Raw genomic sequence first — 23,929 nt, forward strand, 5'->3', positions numbered from 1 at the left:
TTTGAACCTGAGTGCGTGTGCTCTGCCCGCGCAGGAGTGTTGAGCCTGCGTGTGTTCTGGCCTCTGCAGGGCATGTTCTAGCCTGTGCCTGTGTGTCTGTGCCGCTGCCGTAAGTGTTTGAACCTAGTGCGTGTGTCTGTGCCCTGCAGGATGTTTGAGCCTGAGTGCCTGTGTGTCTGTGCCGCTGCAGGGCATGTTTTGAGCCTGAGTGCCTGTGTGTCTGTGCCGCTGCAGGGAGTGTTTTGAGCCTGAGTGCGTGTGTGTGCAGCTGCAGGGCGTGTCTGGTCCCTGAGTGTGTGTGTCTGTACTGCAGGGAGTGATTGGACCCTGAGTGCCTGTGTGTCTGTACTGCAGGGAGTGATTGGACCCTGAGTGCCTGTGTGTCTGTACTGCAGGGAGTGATTGGACCCTGAGTGCCTGTGTGTCTGTGCTGCTGCAGGGAGTGATTGGACCCTGAGTGCCTGTGTGTCTGTACTGCAGGGAGTGATTACCCTGAGGCCGGAGCTGAGTGTGGACAGCTGATGTGTCGGCTGCTGCGGAGTGAGTTGGAGCCTGAGGCCTGTGCTGAGCTGCAGGGTGTCAGGCCCGGGAGCTGAGGTGGAACTGGCCAGTGGAGGAGAGCGGAGCGGCTGGCCTGCAGCAGCCGGACTGGCATGAACGGCACGCTCTGCACCGACCTGGCACAACGCCCAATACGGTGAGACGCACCGGGACGTCCCGACTGGGCTGGGGCGGGGGGGATTGTGGTGCTATTTGAGTGGGAGGTGGGCAGTGGGGTGTGGCATAGGGGGATGGGGGTGTGTGCTGTGTGGACGGGGGGGGGGGGGAGGGGTTAGGTGTGGTGCTGTGGGGGATGGGGAGTGAGGAGTGGGGGGTGGGGAGGTGGGGTGTGGCATGGAGGGGGGGGGGGCGTGGTGCTGTGGTGGATGGGGAGTGAGGAGTGGGGGGTGGGGAGGTGGGGTGTGGCATGGGGAGCGTGGGCACGTTGTTCACTTTGGCACACAGCTCACCTGAATCACTAAGTGCAAATCAAATGAACAGATTCCTGACATTGATGGTGAACAGCCTTTCCCTTTTCCACACTGTCAAGCTTATATAGATTATGGGAGTTTTATAATGAACACGTCAGGTACATGGTGATGCTTATCTTAGCTTATCTTATAGTGATTCACTCTCAGAATACCATCCTCCTCAAATCACACGTCTCGTTGCAGTTAATTGCCGTTTTGTGAAGGTCATTCTTAAAGCAGCCTATCGAAGGTGCCAGACTCTCTTGGGGGCTGGGAGGAGGGAGGTGCTAATTCTCCCCCCTCCCCATCCGTCCCGTGTCTGCACTGTCTGTTAATGATTCGTTCATTTGTGAGGGATCGGGGCCATCTTTCCTCCGCTTAGTCAGACGCTTATCGGTCATGATTATCACTTGAAGGCTTTTTCATTGTTTGATGTGTGGCCTAAAAACAGGTCCAGAGGGACAGAGGTGGCCACTAGGGTTTCATCACAGACCAGTCCTTCTTTGAAATTAAACCAGACAGTTTTTTGCTTTTGCTGTGCTGTGTGTGTCTGGGTGCACAAGTGACTGCGGGGGGGGGGGGGGGCATGGTCAATTTAACCCCAGCCACACCACTGCTGTGACAGTGATTGCTGTGATTCTTCCTGGTGGTGAGTGGAGTGGCAGTGAAATGGTTTGTGAAGCCAGTATCTCTGTCTCAAAGCTGTCCCTGTGTCAGGCATGGGGACTATTATTTAGCTATTATTTGTCTTGTTGATGGTTTGATATGTAGTTTACTTTCAAATCTGATTTAGTTACCGGGTTCAAACAGCCACCTTCAGTGCAGCTCTGTGCTTTCACTTCCGTAGTGAATGCACAAGGGGGCGCCGTTTCTTCAGGATGTGAGAAACCCATACTCCGTTTCACTCTCACACGCACAGATTTTTTACGGACACACATTTTTTACAGACTGTGATTCAAGCTTTTCTCGCTCTCCACAGTGCCAAATAAATGCTGTAAATTATCACTCAGCTTCAGTGAAACATTCTGTTTGAAACTGCATAATGATGTAAAGATTTTTCATTGCGGTAGGAAAGGCAGGGACGTGTTCAATTTAACCCCAGCCACGGCACTGCTGTGACAGCCAGGGAGCGGTTCTGACCCGTGGAGCATGTCACTGTGTGGAGAGCATGAGCTTTGTTTGACTACACCCCTCAGGTGCCCTGTGTCTCATACCGTTCAGGAAGAGACACATGAATGTGATGGTGCCCTTAGATTCCAGACCCCCGCCCTCGTTTCCACAGAAACCCCAGCCTCTTGATCCTTCTGACAAGGGGTTGAATTGTTGCCACTGGCAACAAGAATAAACCCTGATGGGTAATTATTGTAATTTCATGTGTTTAATTCTCAAAAAATGTGAGATGAATTCAGGGCGCGTGTGTGTGTGTGCATGCACATGCATGCAGGTGTGTGTGTGTGTGTGTGTACACTGGAGTGTGTTTGTGTGTATGTGCACTGGTGTGTGTATGTGTGTGTACATGTACATGCATGCAGGTGTGTGTGCATGTGTGTGTGTGTGTGCATGTACATGCATGTGTGCGTTAGGTGCAGTAGCTGGTAAATTATAGGTTATGTGTGGTGTTAAATGTCCACTGAGGGCGAGTTCAGTACAGCTCGCATGATATCACAATGGCTCTCTGACACATAAAGGGCACATTGTGTTCCTGTCCCCACAGGGAAGCGTAGTGTGACACGCACACTGATACACACACACACGTGCGTGCGCGCACACACGTACACACAGACACACACATGCATACAAACACACACACACACGCACACATAGACACACACGCATCCAAACCAGAATGGTGCTCTTGAGTTTGGAATCATCGAAAAAAAAAGCTTTGATATGAGCAGTAATCGGTTGTCTTTCGGGTGATCTTTGCTAGTGCCAACTGCTTTCTACACATCAAGTCACCCATAATAATAATCCTGACCAATGCAGATCATTGTTGTTTTAGTGGAGATTATTGTTGTCAAAATCTTTATATTTTCATCCTGAGCTCTTGCTACTGATTCTAGTTCAGAGTAAATTATGAAAAGAAAATCCAAAAACCAATTTATTAGTGTAATTCACAGACAATTAACAGCTTGTCTCCTTAGAGCCCTTAAGCATTAGTACAATCTCAGCCAATCAACCACAGGTCCTTTTTAGCAGAGGGATAATGACTCGATGTCAGAAGAGAGATAATGGACTCACTGTGCCCAGATGGATAATGTACTCACCGTGCCCAGAGGGGTAATGGACTCACTGTCAGCAAAGGGATAATGGACTTACTGTCAGCAGAGCGATAATGGACTCACTGTCAACAGAGAGGTAATGGACTCACTGTGCCCAGAGGGATAATGTACTCACTGTGCCCAGAGCGATAATGGACTCACAGTCAGCAGAGAGAGATAATGGACTCACTGTCTGCAGAGAGATAATGGACTTACTGTCAGAAGAGAGATAATGTACTGACTTTCAGAAGAGAGATAATATACTCACTGTCAGAAGAGAGATAATTGATATCCACTGTCAGCAGAGGGGTAATGGAGTCACCATCAGCAGAGAGATAATAGACTCACTGTCAGCAGAGGCATAATGGAATTACTGTCAGAAGAGAGATAATGTACTGACTTTCAGAAGAGAGATAATATACTCACTGTCAGAAGAGAGATAATGGATCCACTGTCAGCAGAGGGAAAATGGAGTCACTGTCAGCAGAGGGAAAATGGAGTCACTGTCAGCGGAGGGATAACGGACTTACTGTCAGCAGAGGGATAATGGACTTACTGTCAGCAGTTTGTCAGAGCTTCTCCATAGTGGCTTATCCTCTCCTGCTCACCCACAGTATCGACATTAACACATTCTCACATCACAATGGCTCTGTCAGCACCAATACCCATCATGCCGTGCACCCTTGGCTGGACTAGCCGCTGGGGCTCTTGACCCAGAATGCCGTGAGAAGGAGAAAATGAGTAAATGAATGAAGCACTGGTCAGCTCCTCGCTAAAGTTCCAATTCATTATTTTACTTAATGGGAACTTAGTTTCTGCATAATAGCATAGCATAATGAATGTTAATATCCTATAAGGAGAGCATTGACATTTTTTTATTTTTCCAGCTTGGAGAATATCAGACAAAAATCTAGGTTAAAACATGGCAGTTACATCACAGTTATTTGGCAGACGGTTTTATCCGCAGTGGCTGTTGATATCATGTGTTCTTTTTACATTTGCACTTCAGCAGGTGCTATAATCCAGAATGGTTTACACAGCACATATTTTATCGTATTTGATTTGATTCTCCATGTGAATGGATGCTTTGCCAGGCTGTGGTGCACAGCCAGTGGACTTCAGTGCGAGTGCTAATGAAAATGAGAAGAAGATGACGCTTCGGGACAGGTGGAGGTACAGCTTTCTTGCCGCCACAGCGTACGCGTCCTGGGGAACCTGTACAGAACGTTCCGGTACAGAGCGGCGGTGCGGTCCCAGCTCGGAGCAGAACCGCGGGGCTGTGAATGTGGAATATGGGAGCAGCGTTTATTAGAACCTGCGTTTATTAGAACCTGTCACTCAACCCGCCTTTCTGGATCCTTTGTGTCAGCAGCCAGCAATCTGTCTTTTACAGACACGCCCACCCAAAGCTCACATTTATCCTGCTTTTTAATCTGCTAATCCACTGGTGCATTTTGGAGTGTTATTATTATTATTATTAATATTATTAAGGTGAAGTACTCTGCTCAAGGGTACAGAAGAATGGGATTCAAACCTGCATCCCTCACTGCACACTCCTCACCACAATGTGCATTTTTCCTCGGTGAATGCTGACACATCAGACTTCGGTTGCATACTCAGATCTTCCAGAATGAAGCTCTTGTGTTACCCAGCTGTGGGCTCTCTGGCCTTGAATAGTCTGTATGGAAGCGGGTGGTAATGAAGCTCGTTCATATCCGTCTGCATTTGTTTTTTCATATTTTTACTTCCGTTTGTTTTTATGGATTCCTGCATTTTGGCTGCACTTTTGCGAACTCATATTTTGACAGATTATTGAGTGTTTCGCTGTCAGATTCAAGTCCCCTTGGTAACACTGACATCTCCTAGCAGCAGGGTAACCATGGCAGCAAATTGGGCAGCACTCACTTTCCCTCCCGTTTCTGTCTGTCTTTGTTAACGAGCAAACAGCAGAGTTCTGAAAGCATTAATCACGCTGAGCTCTTTAACTAGATTACCCCATACAGTTCCCCTCCATCCTTTAGTAAAAGTGGCATCTCTCTTTTTCTCTCCCTTCTCACTCCCCCTCTCCTCTCTCTTTTTTTCTTAGTATGGGAACCTCAAGGGTCCTATGAATCATATGATGCCTTTATTTTGGCAAGATTTTCGTTTAAATGTGTCTTTAGATTTCTGCTGTATTTTCTTGCATATTTAACAGCTTATGTGTTATTTTTGAATGTGCTGAGGTTTGATAGTGTTTCTGAGGTTTAAATGGCTGATCTCATTCGCCCTGGCTCAATTCAGTAATAACTGCAATCACAAGTTTGACCCTCAGGAGCTGCCATAGCTCAGTACATACAAGATATACATCTAACATAATGCTGTGGTCTCTGAACAGGACACGACCCCACCTCAACACTAGTCATCTTTTAGTTAAGCCTCCATTCATCCACACAGGGGACACGGTTCTCTCTTGTAGCCTAATTTCAGAGGGTAGTGCTGGGTGTGGGTTCAGGCTGTGCCTGAGTGGGCCTCCAGGGGTGGTGGCTGTGGAGGAGAATTCAGTCCACTGAAGCTCCGGTTCGGTTCCTTTATTAAACCTGACGCCCCGTATCTTTATTTATGAGCCGTCCTGTGAGTCAGGGCAGAGAAGCACAGCGCCAGAAGGCCGTGAGTGCGTGTGGATCCCCGCTGTGCCAGAGGTGGGGTGGGCGGGGCAGGGGGGAGAAAGAGAGAGAGAGACTGAGTGAGTGACTGAGTGAGACAGAGAGAGAGTGAGAGTGAGAGAGAGTGACTGAGAGTGAGAGAGTGTAGGTTGAGAAGGTTGATCGTAAGAAAGCAGCTGCCTTCTGTCACACACACTGTCACTCACACACACTATCATACTCTCAGATACAAGTGCAAAATGGGTGTGAGAGAAAATAGAAGTGTGTGTTTGACAGAGTTTGAAATGGAAGGCAGTTTGAATTCTCAGTTCCTGATTGGCTTTTTCTCAGACAAAGCCCGACCCGGAGAGAGAGACCTCTAATGCAGCTTTAAAAGTTCTCCATCATATCCAGTCTGTATGTGTCACTAAGTGCATGACCCAGTCTGTTTATTTCTATTTCACTGGATCGCACATACCCCTTCCAAACTGTACCCACCCCCACCATACTTACACCCTATCACGCCAGACATGTACCCACAATGCACAGGAACCTACACTACACACACACACACACACACACACACAAACACACACATGCAAACACACTATCATTATTCCTTGAAATATTGTCCGAGTGGGATCATTTCAGTCTGTAGAAGGAAACTTCCATAAATTATTCCTACCTTGGTGCCACTGAAAACACTATTTACAGTAATTTCGGTTGACCGCTTCTCTCATTTGCCAGCTTTAAATATTTTATAAGCTCTCGATTTCTGAGTTTAATTATTTTGTGCAAGTTGTGCTTTATTAGCTGTGTCTCCTGAGTGAGTGCCTTAACTCAGCAGGTTATATGAAGGACACAGTCTCAGGCTTCCGGTAATGGAGACTGTGGTCATTTAGAAGCTATTTAATGCTTCTTATTGCATCATTTCAACCTCAGCAAAGAGAGCGACCTCACACGCTGTTTGAGCGGTTTGTTCCTTCAGACCAGTACGTTTGTCCGTTTGATGATTAGAGTGTCTGGGATTTACTTTCTCATTGGCTTTCGTCAGCCGTTAAATTAGATTATCATTAGAACCAACCGTTAAAATCTCCTTAAACTTATTTTAATTTTCCATTTTATCGGTTTCGTTTTGGGGAATTATTTAAGTGTCTCTTGATGTGGTTAATGGCTCTCTTTTGAATGTTGTTTTCTAGAAGGCTCAACTGCAGTACTGAGTCTGATTTTATTAAATCTGGCTCAGTGTCACTTCAGCGTTTTTCCACCGTCCGTCAGAGATTTTACGCCGGCCAGAACACCAGGCTGGGTGGCTGAGTGGGACCGAGCCTCGCGTGGTTCTGTTTGAGGCCGCAGTGCGCGAGAGTCACACCGAGTCTGCGTCGTGAAACCTCGGTCTCCCTGCTGACTCCTGATCACAGTCTGTGCATGCTGCAGCCATTCAGACATGTGCTGTGGTAATTAGTCCCCTGGAAAGGTCTGCCTCTTCTCAGCCAAGATGCTCCAGTGTGACAGTGAGGAGAGCTTTGCGGAGATGGTGGAGACCAAGCGACAGCTCTGATATAAACTTAGCAAACTGCGCCAATTAGAGTGGGGGAACTTTTTTGCAAAAAAAAAAACATTCAAAAAATGTTTAAAAAAAAATTTTTTTTTTTGGGATCCTGGTGTCATCATCTGCAGGCCCTGAACTCATGTTTCATAATTAGCTAATTAGCACCTCTAATTAGCACCTCCATCTCTGCCCCGGCCACTTCCCGTCTCTGGCGCTGAGGATTGTGGGGCTGCATAGTGAATAGCGCTGAGCATGATGCGGGGGGAGGTGCGGAGCAGGAAGTGTGCGAAGCTGATGCTGATTGGTCAGTCTGGGTTTGGTCCTTCCCACAGTGCTGTGCTGTAACAGTCTTCAGCGCTGCCTGGAAAGGTGTGTTGCTCCTGCTGTGAGGTGAGAGGTACCTTTAGGCCTTATTAGCCCGGGCAAACATGCTGAGCCTTCATTCACTCCCCTGCTAAAGCTGTTGTCCTGGGTCGCTTTTGTTGTTTTGAACTTTGTGAGCACACTGAATCTGCAGATTGAGATGGTTTGTTAGCTGTGGTCATGCGCAGTCTCTTTGGTTTGTTGCAGCCATGGTCATGCACAGACTCTTTACATGACCGGTGGTTGTTTTCCTCCTTCACAGAGAGCATGCAGAGGGAGAATACCTTGAAGTACATCGAGCTGCTGGAGGACAAGCTGCACAGGTGAGTGACGCACGCAAAAGGCAGCATGCAGACTGTACAGGTGAGAAAGAGCGCCCCCTACAGTCCAGCCCATGCATCCTGCTGCTCGCCCCAGAACCCACAGTTCATTTTACATTGCGTCCAAGCCTCGGCTTTTCAGGACATCTTCCAGTGTGATGCTGCTGAAATCTGATTGGAGGAGCAGAATGATGGGCATCTCCAGTGCGATGCTTGAAAAGGAGGGGGAGGGACAGACGGTGTGGTGTGGGTGCCTGTGAAAAGGCTGGTCTCCGTGGAGACCAGCGGTGTTAAAAAGCAATTATCTCCGCCTTTTTATAGACTTACAGACTGACTGAAATGGGGCAGGGGGCTCATGTTCGCCTGAAAATTTGGCATTGACAGGAAGGGATGGGGTTCTGCTGGGGGGGTAGTGATCTGTGGAAGGGAGGGCTCCCAAAATAAACTAACTGCAATCTGTGTCTGGGACAGAGGTGATAGCACACTAACTCATCCTTATGTAACATTATTTTTCTTTCTCTCAGAGCAAGACCACAGAAGACAAATACAAATATGCCTATATATATATATATATATATATTATATATATATATATATAGACAATTACAGACTATATATACATAAATAAATAAATATATATAGAGTCTACATAATATTTTTAATTTCATTCCATTTAAGTACAATTGTACCCAGCATTTAATTAATTTCTAGCATGTGAACGTTGCTGTGCTTTACTCAGAGTGTGGGATGAGACCCCTGGGACTGGACAGCACTTAAATTGTCTTTACTGGGAGTACTGACTGTGATGTCACAGATTCTCCTCTCTTTCTCCCCCCCTCCTCCCCGTAGCTGTGGAAACTCCCTGCTGGAGCGCGTTTGGGAGGCAGATTTGGAGGTGTGCCACCTCCTGGTCCGCGCGCCCAGCTCCTGCGGGTCTGTCGGGGTGGAGGCCCCGCCCACTCAGGACCCGCCCCCAGAGCCACACCCAAAGCAGGGGCAGGACTGCGCTATGCTGACGGCCCTGGGGGGGCGCTGGTGCACAGAGACTGGCCTGCAGCACTCAGAGTTCACCAAGGTGAGGCACGCGCGTTTCAAAAATCGCATTTATGCACGACAGTGTTAACACGCCTCTCTGTTTTAATAATCGCATTTACAGGCGGAACGATGTTAACACACGCCTCTCTGTTTTAATGATCACATTTACAGGCGGAACGATGTTAACACACGCCTCTCTGTTTTAATGATCACATTTACACACAGAACGGTGTGAATATGCTCCTCTCTGTTTTAATTATCACATTTACACACAGAACAATGTTACCACACGCCTCTCTGTTTTAATAATCACATTTACACATGGTATGGTGTTTACATCATCTCCCTTTTGATAATCACATTAACGCACAGTAGTGCTCACATAATTTATTGGACACGAGCGTGCCTTAATTGAAATTTAATTGAATTACAGAGGCGTAGGAGATTCCAGCTGAGTGAACTGAGCGTTATCATGTGTTTTAATCCCTGTGTCAGTTGCACTTTGCTTACATTTCTGATGGCTCCTTTTCCTGAACACAAACACAAAACTTTACTGGCACTGCCACAAAGGAACTGCTCTGTACACTTCTTTTTGTTTTAGACTTTGGTTTTATCCATCTCTGTCCCTCCCATCTCTCTCTCTCTCTCTCTACTGCTCACTGTCCTGGTCCTGTGTAACGATGTGTTTTTCACGTTGTGTGGGTCTCTTTAAACTTCCATATACTGCACTAACCTTTACTGGTCTTCTCTCTTCAACAAGTAACAGGCCTTCGTCCTGCATGTTTTCTCTCCCGTTCATCCTCTCCCTTCCCCCATCCCTCTCTTTCTCTCTCTCTCTATCTCTCTCTCCTCTCTCTTTCTCTCTACGGCCTTGCTGAAGACTGGCTTCTCTTTCTAGCTTCTTCTTCTTCAGCCTGGTGGAGGTGAGCGAAGGCCCATGTGTCCTGCTTTCTCATTCTGATTTATTTTGCCGTGCCACAGGCAGCTCTAGACACACACGTCAAAAAGAAAACTGAGCCAAGACATTCCTTTCCTAAAAGTTAAAATGCCTTTATTAGGTCGACATAGCTATCAAAAAGGCTAAAGCAACGCCTACACACTGCGGCCACATGTAAGGCCTCCATCGCGGTTGTGCACATTCCGGAATTGATACGTACATGATTTGTGTATGAACTTGCTAAGGCTCAGAATACGGAGAACTCTGATAAATGAGGCTTATTATGAGTCTGCTTGATATGCTAATGCAACAAATTTGTTCCACAATATTTTAATTAAAAAAATAATCCAAGTGAAAACTAATTTCTTTCTGGTGATGTGTGATGTACTTTTGCCTATAGCCATAAACAATGTGATAGCCACCAGGTAGTAATTATTTACAGCATAAGAAACAGCTTATTTCAGTACAGCGGGAATACAGAGAGTATAATTGCACTATTGTTTGCAATTTGTCATTTATTTACAAAAATGATTTAGAATTTAATAATAAATAAGGTTGATAATTGTTTTTCAGGATTTAACGATCGTGTTTTTCATTTTGTTTTGACAGAAATTAGAAGAGTTTCTTTTCTGCATGGAAGACAGTCAGGTAAGGTGTAATATCTCTCGTGTTGTGTTGGTTATACTTGGTTTGCTGCTGTCCTTAAGCTTATCTGTTAATGAAGCCGCTGCCACTGCTGGCATGCCTGGAAGCCATTAGGAGTCAATGACTCAGGAGCTCCCATGATCCTTTGCCAATGCCTGACCTCAGACTCAGTGCACAGTGGATAATGGATCATTAGTAGCCTCCCAATCACATGCCTGTTGTGCTAGAATACCTTTTGATGGTTCACATCTCACTCATTTCGTTTTCTATATTTAATATGTTGCCAGTATTCCTGTGCTTTAATCTTTGAATGTTTTTTTAAAATTATTATTTTTGTTGTTGTGAAGTCTGGATGATTTTAAAAAACTGATGCAAGACAAAAGATGCATGTGGACTGGGAGTAGGAGTTAAGATGTGTCATGCTGTAAGATTCCATTATCTAGAAAAATTAAGTAAAATGATTCCCCCGTGTACTCTTGCCAAAACCCCCCCAAAGACTGGGGACCAAAGCAAAGCTTTTTCCGGGGGGGGGGGGGGTGGGTGCATGTTCATTGTTTTAATGGCCCAGGGGACTGCCCTCCAGCCTGCAGTGCTATCCTGTTGAGCCACAGACAGAGCGATGCTCGCCTAAAAATAACTTCAGCAGCACCAAATACCCTGCTTCACGGTGAGCCCAGGTGAGGGTATCTGCCCCCATTCCTGCAGGGCTCCCTGCCCCCCCTCTCTTCTGGGGTGAAATGGGTCTCTAAGTGCAGGGGGGTTGTTGCTAAATTGGCGGCACTTTAAAGCAAAAAAAAAAAAAAAAAGTGTCACAGCTCCGCCCCTCTTTTAGTTTCCATAGCGCCCGTGCCCTGTATAAACGCCCATTGGTTTATTTTCTTAAGCATGCACTGATTTCTGTATCATTTCTCCCGGGTTTATTTCTGTAGTTATTTCTGGAGGATGTAGCACTTGGGGTGGCCAGATTGGTGTGACACGCCCTTTAATCAGTACAACAGCTGGAGAGAGAAATTCATGTGGACTGTTTGTGGTTCTGTGGAACGTGTATTATACCTCCACCGTCTTGTGTTTGTGTGTACAGTTTTTGTTTTAGACAAAATTGGATAAAAATACACAAAACACCTTTTCCTCACTGATTTAGGACACATCACCCCGGCCTTACACCACAAATGAGTTTTTTAAATTTATTTGTTTATTGTTTTTTTACTTGAATCAATTTATAGAACAAACAGAATAAGCAAACAAAGACAAAGAATTCTACTGAAAACCTGGCTGTGGCAGTAAACTGGTGAAGGATGGTAATGTTTATGAGTCAGGACAGTATCACCCCTATCGCCACGGAAACGCTGATGTCGTACTTCTCTGAATAACCCCCATTATGGTCTATTATCATTTCAAGGCTGTTTGAAGGCCACTTCTCCAATTCACCATTGAATCTGCAAAATTACCTCCTTTTAGAGAAGGCTGTCAAAGTTTCTGTTATTGTCTTGAATTGACCTAAATTTTTCTTGCTGAAAAGACCAAAAACTTAAGGAGTGAATCTTAAAATATTATTTTCTATTTTGTTCTGTTCTGTTTTTCTCAGGTTCTGTGCAAAATGAAAAAGGGAGTGTTATATTTTGTTGCATTATACTTGAGTGTTACATTTTGTAGTCGACTGAAAAATACAAACTTTTGAATTCTGGAGCGAAGGCAGCATCTGACCTTCAGAAAATGAAGTCTTTGTAAAGTACTGAGTCAGATCAGTGTTTCTGTGCCTTGTGTGTGTGTGAGAGCGTGTGTGTGTGTGTGTGTTTGTGTGCAAAATCACTGTGGAGAGTGAGGAAACTAGGGCAGCTCCCCTTACCCATCCACCCGTCTTTACAGCAAGAGAAGGCTCACTGGAAGCTTAATTAGAGTGCGCTTGTAAGTGCAATACCAAAAACACAAGCTGAAAATGAGAGATTTGAGAAGAAGATTAAGAAGAGAACTCCAAGAGTTTTAATTATCCTGTTTTGGTTGCTACTCCTGCTCCTGTAAACCTATTAAACGCACTTACAGTACATACTTAATATTGCAAGTCACTCCAGATGAGACCATCTGATAAGTGGACGTGGTGTAAATACAAAGTTTGGTTGGCATGGAGATGGGGACTTAGCTACTAGGTGTCTGGCTGTTGTTTCCTGTACAGGACACATGTGACGTGGCTGCAGAGGTCACGGAGGTCACAGAACAGGGTGAGCTGATTGGCCGCAGACTGGAGTCACTGGAGGAACAGCTGCAGACTGCCATTTTGGACCGGGACCCTACCCTGGTGCATATCCTTATATTACACTCAGCATATAACATGCACTGCCCGTATACTTATATTACACTCAACATATTACATGCACTGCCCATATCCTTATATTACACTCAGCATATAACATGCACTGCCCATATACTTATATTACACTCAGCATATTACATGCACTGCCCATATACTTACATTACACTGAACATATAGATTGAATATACTGTCTAATTTAATCAAGCTCCATTTAAAGTGAACATAACAGTTGTCTATTATGACCTGTAAGGTGTGTGTGTGTGTGTGTGTGTGTGTGTGAGAGAGTGTGTGTGTGTCTGTGTGAGTGTGTGAGTGTGTGTTTGTGTGTGCGTGCGTGCGTGTGCGTGGCTGCACACTTGTTGAGGCTCGGACAGTCTGGCTGTTAATTTGATCTGCTGAAAAGGATATAAGTTTCATTATCTCTTATGATGTAGCGTGGTCCCTGCTCCATAATGCATGGGTGGTGGGGAAGTGAGCTTTAACAGCTGATTAATTATAAATGAGGAGAGATGAATGAGCCAGCGGACCATCTGCTGAGTAACACATCCCTTTGATTAGCCACTTAAACTGGACGCCCGCACTATTCATTTCAGTCTCCAAGCAGGTTAAACCGTCTCCCTTGATTGGCATGTCTGTATCCCTCAGTGGAAGATTCTGAATTATTTATCCTGGATAGTTTGTTTGGCCCAGTGCCGGCTCTAAATATAATGGTGTAGATATGACGGAGATCTTCATGAAGGATTTCCATGGTTTTAAAAAAAATTTTTTGTGAAAAAAGTTTTTAAAAAATGCCCACTCTGCTCTAAAGATACAGAAAACTATCCAAATGCCAGTGCTGACGGCAGAATAATGTCAATAATATAAATGAGGCCAGAATCACATGGTTCAGTACCTTTTGTTCCCACAAGCACAATCCATCTTACCGTTTTGCTGCGATGTTCTGCAGGGAAGAGTCCTTGAAAGTCATACATTTGTGGTTAAACGTGGTTGAGTCATGGTTGCATCATGGTTGCATCACGGTTGCGTCACGGAGAGAATGAATGCGTCCTTGACTCCTCCTGCACAGTCTCTAGAGGAGGAGGTCCAGGAGGTGAAAGCCACACTGCAGGCCATGCAGAGACACCTGGAGGAGGAAGAGGAGGATGACTTGGAGGAAAGGGAGGGAGAGGAAGATGAGGACCACTACTTCAGTGACAGCTGGACAATTTAACGCTTGGCGAACTCCCCCGCCTTTCCCCACATCCTCCACTCCCTGCAGGAGCTGGGCCGGCGTCCCCTTCCTGTCCTGAACCCGCCGAAAACGAGTGGAACGGGACTATTTCTGAGCTCCTGCAGACACACCCACAGCAGCTCCTTAAATCCACTAAACACTCCCCTGATGGGGCTCCTCTCTGCGCTGTGGGGATCCCCGTCTTCAGCTGTGGGAACTCCCAGAATTCCTCTTCAGTCTTTCCGCATGGTCACACTCAAGCACAAGGTGCATCCGTTACCATCTGTCAGAAGACAGCATCAGTGCTTTTTGGATCTGATTTAGAAATGCAGCAACATACCATAGCAAACACAAAACACAGGAAACTCATACTTATAACGCAGGGAATATTTCCACTCAACACAGGAAACATGTTCACGCAACACAGAAAATATGGGCACTCAACACAGGAAACGCATCCACACAATGCAGGAAACACGTCCACACAACACAGGAAGCTCATCCTTATAACGTGGGGATTATTTCCACTCGACACAGGAAAAAAGCCACTAAACACAGGAAACACGTCCACAGCAACAGAGGAAACATGTCCACACAACACAGGAAACACATCCACTCAATGCAGGAAACACGTCCACACAACATACATCCACACAACACAGGAAACACGACCACAGCAAGCGAGGAAACACGTCCACACAACACAGGAAACACGTCCACATACTGTAGCATAGGCCTATGGGGAAGGGTTTGACCACACTAGCCCCGCCCCAGGGAGGGAGGGGCTATGAGCGCTTGTGGAGTGCTCAGAATAATTAGGCTTTATGAGTTCTCGCTGAATTACTAATACTGAAATAACTATAATAACATTAATGGAGGAGATTGTTCATCCACACACTTGACTCCAACACCCTCCAGGGACCTAACATGTCTTTGCATAACTATTTTGTGTGAAACTGTTCTTTTAGGATACAGGATAAACATTCCTTGCAGGGACAATTTGTTACTTTTTGGAGCATGTACAATGTAGCATTGTCTTTGTTTTTTTTGTTGTTTGTTTTTTAAAGAGAAGTTTATATATGACAATTGCATTACATGCAATATAATATTTTCTATCACTTTTATTGTTATTTATGTGTGATGCTGCAGATTTTCTTAAACTGATATGACACTTTATCCTTCCATGACCCCCCTTGTCATTGCTGACTGGGATGCAGAGTGGTTACCATGGCACCTATTGTGGGTATGGGAGTGGTTACAGTGAGCCCCATTCTGGGATGTGATTGGTCCATGGTCCTGGGGGTGGTCCCGCTCGGCCCTCTTGAGAGGCATGTGCAGGTATGTTTGTGTACCTGTCTGAAAGGGAGGTGCCACTTAGCTCAGATTATTCTGATCTGCTGTTCTGTTTGACTGTACGAGTCTTGTTAAGCGTGTGAATGTATCCAGGCACTTTGTGTGTTTAAGGAAGGAACACCTGCAGCCCTGCAGGTAAAACCACTCCTTTAAGGTTTGTGTGCTGCAGTAACTTTGATACTGTATCCTAACTGCTGTGTCTCTTTTTACTGCATTTATGTTTTTAATCCTTTGCATTTTATTTCATATTTATTCATTTTCTGTTATTCTTACTAAATATATACCATGCAACACTTGATGGGCTTCTATATGAATTTTTGGATTACTCAGCACACACAGGTAACAGTGGTGATGTTGTAACAGCACACACAGGTAACACAGTATAGTCACTGTAACAGCACACACAGGTAACAGTGGGGCACCTGTAACAGCACACACAGGTAACAGTGGGGCACCTGTAACAGCACACACAGGTAACAGTGGGGCACCTGTAACAGCACACACAGGTAACACAGTATAGTCACTGTAACAGCACACACAGGTAACAGTGGAGCTGCTGTAACAGCACACACAGGTAACAGTGGAGCAGCTGTAGGTCTTCGCTGCTGATCTTCATCAATAAATTGAGATCCTGCACCTGCGCTTCTGGGAGCGGAGATACGGCTCATTCAATTTCCGCCCGACCCAGCCAGCGCGGCCGAACGCAAATGAGATGCATCCTGGGAAATAACAATATGAGACTCTCCCAGGAGGAGGTCATGGGTGGGGGGGGGGGGGGTGTTGGGCTGCTTCATGCAAGAAAGAAAGAGTTTGTTTAGCAGACCTGTCTGTGATGCAGGCAATTTTTCTGCCTCAGCCCAAGGGAACAAAATTGTGTTTAATATCACTCATCAAATTTAACAGAATTATGTTTAATATCACTTGCCGAATTTATTTGAGCCTTCAATGAGCTGTCAAATGCATTCAGGGTAGGGTGACAAATGTACATATTCCCTACATAATATCTGAGGATGTAGTCTCACTGCTTCTCAAAAGTGTTCCAGTATTTCCAGATCTTGGGTTGAGCTGACAAACTCAGAATAGAGCAGAATGCAGCAGCCTCTTATATTTACAGCTTTCTGCTCATAGATGAGTAATGCCATACTGCCCAGTGCATTAGCTGTGTTAGCATGCAATACATTACTGTTCACTTCATTAGCAGCATTAGCATCTAATACATTGCTGTTCAGCACATTAGCAATGTTAGCATGTAATAATGTGCAGCGCATAAACAGGGCTAGCACGTAATACATTACTGTTGAGAGTATTAGCAGTGGCACACACTTGCAGCACGCAGTGGCCACAGTGGAAAGTGTGTTCTCCAGGCGTGACTGAACGCTGTGACCACACGGTCATTGCACACGCCACACTGATGCCAAAGGACGCCGTCAGGCGTGTTTGGGATGTTGGCGAGAAATCACAGATGGCTCGAGCTCCCAGTACAGCAGGAATTAAAAGTGGAAACCGCCCCCCCCCAAGCGAAGCTGATGATCCAGTACATATTATACCTGGGGATAAGTGCTGCCGACTACTCTTGGGTGAGACTCCGCCCCTTCTTTCTCCTCATCCCCCTCAGAGTGATTTCTGTAGAACAACATGAGCAATTTTCACAAATTATCCTTAAATGATCGTACCTGCTTTGCTCACAGCTTTAGTGTGGTCAGTCTGTCAATAATAGATCCAAATATTCAGATGACTGCAACATGTCAACACACACACTCTCTCTCTCTCTCTCTCTCTCTCACACACACACACACACACTCTCTCTCGCTCTCTCCACACCTTTATGATTTTTTAAATGTTAAAGAATCTTTTTATACCACATGGTTTTTATGCTCACGGAGAAAGAAATTTGCCATTTTAAATGCTAACTGGTCTAGGATTTCTTCATCGAAATTACCATGTGAACAACATCAACATTTACAAACACTAATTTGCATCCATTGCACACACAAGCTATGACTTGTAATACAGGTGTACCCGCAGATAATCTGATAAAACAGATTTATTATGATAATGTGTCATATATTCACAGAACATTCAGGAGGCATGATGTTATCAGAGACAGGCTGACTCCATCCTTAGCTTAGAAAGATGGCTGCCGTGCAGGCTGAGGAAATGTGTCCTTTCATGCAGCTGAAGAGCGTGAGCTTTCTTTCTCTGGGGTTCCTCAGGGCTACGTTCAGGGACCTGTTGCTGATCCACATTTGCATTCTCAGCCTGAGGTCAGATGGGTTCGCAGGAGAGGAGACGTGACCGCCTTCTCTTCTGCTGTCTCTCCATGTCTGGAGCCTCAAGCACTGGAGAATGAGGCAAAAGGGATGGAAAATAAATATTCACATTTTTATCTTCGGTTTGAAAGATAATTCTCTGTTTTGCTGAAAAGGAAATGGACATAATTTACAAAATATTACAAAGGGTTGGCAGCGAAGGAGAATTTTCATTTTTAAAGTGTATTCAAGAGACTGATGGCAACAGTAGAATATGGCAGCACCTCTACCTCAGGTTTCATATCACGTCCTCTGCTTTAAATATTCAGGAGAGCTCATTCTGCCTTGTGATATTATTAAACGCACATAAATACTCACACAGACACACACACACACTCTCTCTCCCTCTCACACACACATTATCTCACATACACAGACACACACTCTCTCTCCACACATACACACACAACCACATACACACACTCACTCTCTGGGGGTTGAGATGACCCCAGTACAGATGAAACAGGAAGCAGTTGTTAATGATGCAGGAAGTGGACATGAAAGCTGTCTTTGAGCTTCTCTAATGCCTGTCAGCACACAGTGACCCTGGAACCTGGTCTCCCTTTCGCAGGGGCCTCTGAAGGCAAGCAACACAAAGCACTTATTTTGTCCTGTGTTTATTTGTTGTGATATTAAATTCTGCTCCACCAGCTGAAACTCTGCTCATTGTGACTTTTCAGCTTCATGGCCAAAAAAGTAATTCACTTCTGAAGAAATGCTGTTCCACAGAAGGGATAAGGAAACAGATCCATTATTCTGTTACACTGTAATTAACTCTGTGCAACCAAACCCAGGTACCTGTGAGAGCACGCTGGTGCAGCAGAAATGCTCAGCTCTTACAAAGAAAATCTGTGGCCACAATATTGTAAACTCCTTCAGACTCTTAAACGTTCTTCTCCTGTTTAGTTAGCATTCTGCTATTCGGCGATGATCCCAACATTGTTTTAATCGATTCTGTATGTACAGGTCCTAACAGGATGTGATCTACTGAGCACATCACTTCCTGTCTGAAACAGAACAATGGGTTTAGGGTTCAGTGAGGGTGTTGGGGAGGTGAGGTGGTGGCCAGGTGAACGGACAGGTGTGTTGTTGAGGCACAATGAGAGGGGCACTCTACACCCCTCAGTGCCCCATCGCAGAATCTCTCTGCAGGGACACCAGAATGAACGTCACACTCCACTGAGACCTGGATAACGGAAATAAAACGAGCTTCTCCTCTCCTCTGTCGCAGGCAGCCACCGTTAATCAACATTTTCATTTGCGCTTGCACTTGCATCGGAGCTCCCATGAGCGACAACAGCCTTCTCAAATCTCTAATGATTTCATCCAGGGGGAACAAAAAAACCTGCTCTCTCTAATCTGATCATTTTTAAACAGAAGCTAATTTGCCACCTGAATAAGGAAGGGAAACGGACTCCTGTCTGAGAGGCTGAAGTGTGAGAAAGGAAGGCAGTATCAATATGTAAAAGCCAGATTTTGATGCAATTTCTCTGTCCCCCACTGCAGAGAGACCCCATCCACACATGTCCAATCAAACAGTATAGCAGCACTTATGAGAACGGCTGGTCTGCACTGCAAGTAATACTCATATTGTGAGTCTGTGAACATCACTCCAGATAACACAAAATGCCCACACAATCTGTGTCACAGAACTGAGTTCTTACTGTAGTTCTCTAAAGAGCTACAGAAATTCAGTGTGATACAGGGGTGCAGTATCCACACACACACACACACACACACACACACACAGAGGATTAAAATACCCAGAGTTTAAAACCCCATGCTGGTACCTCTTTATCAAAGTAAAGCAGGGCTGAGCAGCTTGGTAGGCTAGCTCTGCTCATCAGCAGGAGCTGAAACATGCTGTCTTAACCAGGTGTGCGCCGCTGATTTCAGAGTCACACCTGTAATCAATGAATTGTTCGCGGCTGGCTCAGGCTGGCTTCAATCTCCAACCCTACAGGTCTCCCACAGGAAGTTCTCTCAGTGTTCAGGATGTTGAGCTGAACAGTACAAAAACACCTACTTCTCATTTCAAAACATTTCAGTCACGATTTTTTGAAGACATTTCAAGCTTTCATAAACCTCATAATTGTATTAATTTCAGACCTGACAGTACACTGCTCAATTCAATTGCACTACACACAGGTCATATGCGAATGGCTGCCGGTCGAGGTGTTGTGTAAACTATTGGAATTAAAGACCCGCTTTATTCAATCAACAGACAAGGTGTGGTTTTCTATATTATAAAACCCCCTGAGACTTACACCAGCAATTCGTCATGGAGCAGGGGGTTTAGCAGATAGCTGATAGAGAGGAAAGGCAGTTATGAAATGACCATCTATCCTGTGTGGATGTTCATACTGTGGTCAACTGTTAAGAGAAAATGGAGGCTGCCCAGGATCAAGCTTTCAGGGGAGAACAGTATGACACAAAAATCAGACATTTTCTCAGGCTGGTTCCAGGGGCACGCTGGGGGGTTGATCAAGAATAATAAAAACAGACCACCCCTGCCTCTATTACTGCACCTGGCCAGCCAGCCAGCCAGCCAGCCAGCCCTACAAAAAAATCACAGCTCCCCAAACTAAATGTTGTCAAACAGCAGAAAACGGGTAATTGCAACTCCACTCAGCATGCAATGTGTGTGTGTGTGTGTGTGTGTGCGATCATTCAGACATATGCGATAATTATATATCTGAGCAGTAGGAAGGTCAGATTGTAGAAGTGCATGCTGGGAGATGCTGGTTGATGTGGACAAGCTGCAGATTCCACATGGTAGAGTCGCAACCGAAAGATCAAGGGCTAATAAGAATGAAGGCCAAATAGTCAGACCTGAATGAATGAATGGATGGATGAATAGATGGATGGCAGATGTACAGTAACCAGCAGTGCTCTGGGAGAAGCTGTGTCCCCCAAGTCTTTCACGGAAGGAAAACGCACCCAGTGGCACAAACTGCCTGGCAACAACTGCAGAGGCTGACCTAAATAAGGAAACTGTGTATCATCCAAGCCGCTGTGTCATACAGGACTAATTCAGCCACAGCCAGCCGCACTGTGACTGCTCTCATACAGGATTAATTCAGCTGCACTGTGACTGCTCTCATTCAGGACTAATTCAGCCGCACTGTGACTGCTCTCATACAGCACTAATTCAGTTCCACTGTGACTGCTCTCATACAGGACTAATTCAGCCGCACTGTGACTGCTCTCATTCAGGACTAATTCAGCCACAGCCAGCCGCACTGTGACTGCTCTCATACAGCACTAATTCAGCTGCACTGTGACTGCTCTCATACAGCACTAATTCAGCTGCACTGTGACTGCTCTCATTCAGGACTAATTCAGCCGCACTGTGACTGCTCTCATACAGCACTAATTCAGCCGCACTGACTGCTCTCATACAGCACTAATTCAGCTGCACTGTGACTGCTCTCATACAGCACTAATTCAGCTGCACTGTGACTGCTCTCATTCAGGACTAATTCAGCCGCACTGTGACTGCTCTCATACAGCACTAATTAGCCGCACTGACTGCCTCATTCAGACTAATTCAGCCCACTGTGAACTGCTCTCAAAGCACTAATTCACGCACTGTGACTGCTTCTTACAGGACTAATTCAGCCGCACTGTGACTGCTCTCATACAGGATTAATTCAGCTGCACTGTGACTGCTCTCATTCAGGACTAATTCAGCCGCACTGTGACTGCTCTCATACAGCACTAATTCAGTTCCACTGTGACTGCTCTCATACAGCACTAATTCAGCCGCACTGTGACTGCTCTCATACAGGACTAATTCAGCCGCACTGTGACTGCTCTCATACAGGACTAATTCAGCCGCACTGTGACTGCTCTCATTCAGGACTAATTCAGCCGCACTGTGACTGCTCTCATACAGCACTAATTCAGCCGCACTGACTGCTCTCATACAGGACTAATTCAGCCGCACTGTGACTGCTCTCATTCAGGACTAATTCAGCCGCACTGTGACTGCTCTCATACAGGACTAATTCAGCCGCACTGTGACTGCTCTCATACAGCACTAATTCAGCTGCACTGTGACTGCTCTCATTCAGGACTAATTCAGCTGCAGACTGCTCACTTTGCAGCGTTTCTGAGAAATTGCTGATCTCTCCTTAACTTAAAGGTTTCAAGTTTTTTTGCCATTTGTAACAAGTACAAATACACTGGAATTCTTCTGCTCATCTCTGAGCATCCATTTCTCTTTAAAACAAATTTCCAGCCATGCAATTGGATGCTATGCAAGTTTTCTTGGATAAGGGCATATGCAAATAAAATGAACAATGATATCATAAGAAAATAGGGACATTCACCCACAATTCACTACTGCAAAGCTGGTGGACCAGCTCATAAAATTATGATTCATACTGCCCCTCCCGTTCTGGGGTAAATGACTACATACCCGACTCTGGGGTCAATCTCTGCATATCCCACTCTCGGGTACATTTCTGCATACCCTGCAGCAGGCTGCTCAGAAGCACCCGGTTTGTATTCCTGTAGCATTGGTCTTGAGGGAAGCCCGCTCTGTCAGAGGCTACATCCGTACCCACCGGTACCCCCTCTCCCCCAAAGACACTCCCAATCAGCCCGAGAGCTAACACAGTGTACCTGTAATCACATTGGCTCTTTTCTGGCAGAGACACCTAATCAAACATGATGAATCCGTGATCTCCCAGGAAACCTGAAACCTGTATAAAAAAAAAAATTCAGAAAGAGGGACAAACAAGGGAGGGGGGGGGGGGGGGTGAATGTTTCTAATTAAAACCACTGCGCTGAATGGGAATCTAACAGGAGTGGGAATTTGTCGTCTGTACACTCTACGGCATGGACCCCGTTAATTCAACCGTGCCGGTGCTTCACTAATATAATCAAATCAGAACCAAGTCAATTAAGAGCGAATTAAAGAGTTGTGCGAGCCTCCGGCCCCCCGTGCAGACCCTGCAGCTCCTGCAGATGGAACGAGGGATGCCCCCGGGGAGGCAGGCCGCAGCGCACCCGCGCGGGGCTTATGCAGATTCGGGGCGGTGCGGTCAGCCGGCGCCGGACACCGTTCCGTGTTCCAGTTTCGTGGGACTCCGGAGCACGCAGGCACCTCCGGCACAACTTTTCAGTTTTGTCGAAAGTTAAGCTCAGGCGGCTGTTAATGTAGGGCTGGGGCGTGCCTGCGATAGGAAAACACCCTCGAGCTTCCTGAAGCCTCTTTTCAGTAAGCTCGTGTGTATTTGGGCTCGTTCCGTCATCTGGCTTCACAAAAAATAAATGATTCTGCTTCTCAGAACAGCCGCAGGAGTGAACGGGACCCGAAGATCAGGCAGAAAGCAGGTAGCCTGAAAATAATCCACACAGTGTGGCTCTGAATTTATCTGTGCTTCAGATTAGATTTATGTGATTATTAAAGATACATTTAAAGCGGCTCCAAACGCAGACACACATTCATTTAAAGGTATAGAGGATAAAACACAATAGAGCACAAAGGGTTATTTCTATCACGCGTGTTATTCCAGAACACTTATCATGATGCATGTTCAGCGTGGAAATGAAATCTGGAAAATTGCCTCACGTGTGCAAACTCTGCGCGTTCAACGGTCTGGCTTAAATCCTTGGTGGAGGAATTGATTGAAATGGATTTGCTTTCCAGGCCTGTGCCGTGTATGAAAGCCAGCAGGTCTGCATCTCTGCTTTAAGACACAACTGCCTTGAATGAGATGCTGATATGCAACTGGGACTAATAACCATATGCTGATACTGATCTTCATCCATGGCCTGAGGGCGATGTAGCTCCCTAAAAGGAGTCCAGCAGCTTTGTTAAGCATGCTCCATCTCCCCCCCACTACCCTGCACCTCGCGCCCCGCCCCAATACCAGGCTATCCCTTGAGACGGGGTTGTGTTCATACTGGAGCCTGGTGCCCCACTGTGTACGCTGATGTTCGTTCCAACTCCACCATCCGAATACTAATGAGTTGTTAATGTTTCTTAAATAGGC

At 45.8% G+C, this 23,929-nt stretch overlaps 1 protein-coding gene across 1 annotated transcript in view; it reads left to right on the forward strand.

Annotated features, from left to right (window-relative positions):
* Positions 1 to 15,911, forward strand: part of disc1 (DISC1 scaffold protein) — a 28,204-nt gene extending 12,293 nt beyond the window's left edge. The window contains exons 9-15 of the mRNA XM_064318148.1: positions 481 to 540; positions 671 to 697; positions 8,070 to 8,130; positions 8,977 to 9,202; positions 10,709 to 10,747; positions 12,915 to 13,037; positions 14,119 to 15,911. Coding sequence (XP_064174218.1) covers positions 481 to 540; positions 671 to 697; positions 8,070 to 8,130; positions 8,977 to 9,202; positions 10,709 to 10,747; positions 12,915 to 13,037; positions 14,119 to 14,262 — 680 coding nt within the window. The 3' untranslated portion in view covers positions 14,263 to 15,911. The remainder of the gene's footprint in view (positions 1 to 480; positions 541 to 670; positions 698 to 8,069; positions 8,131 to 8,976; positions 9,203 to 10,708; positions 10,748 to 12,914; positions 13,038 to 14,118) is intronic.
* The last annotated feature ends 8,018 nt before the right edge of the window (positions 15,912 to 23,929 follow it).

This window comes from Anguilla rostrata, chromosome 18, assembly GCF_018555375.3.
Source record: "Anguilla rostrata isolate EN2019 chromosome 18, ASM1855537v3, whole genome shotgun sequence".
NCBI classification, from domain to species: Eukaryota; Metazoa; Chordata; class Actinopteri; order Anguilliformes; family Anguillidae; genus Anguilla; species Anguilla rostrata.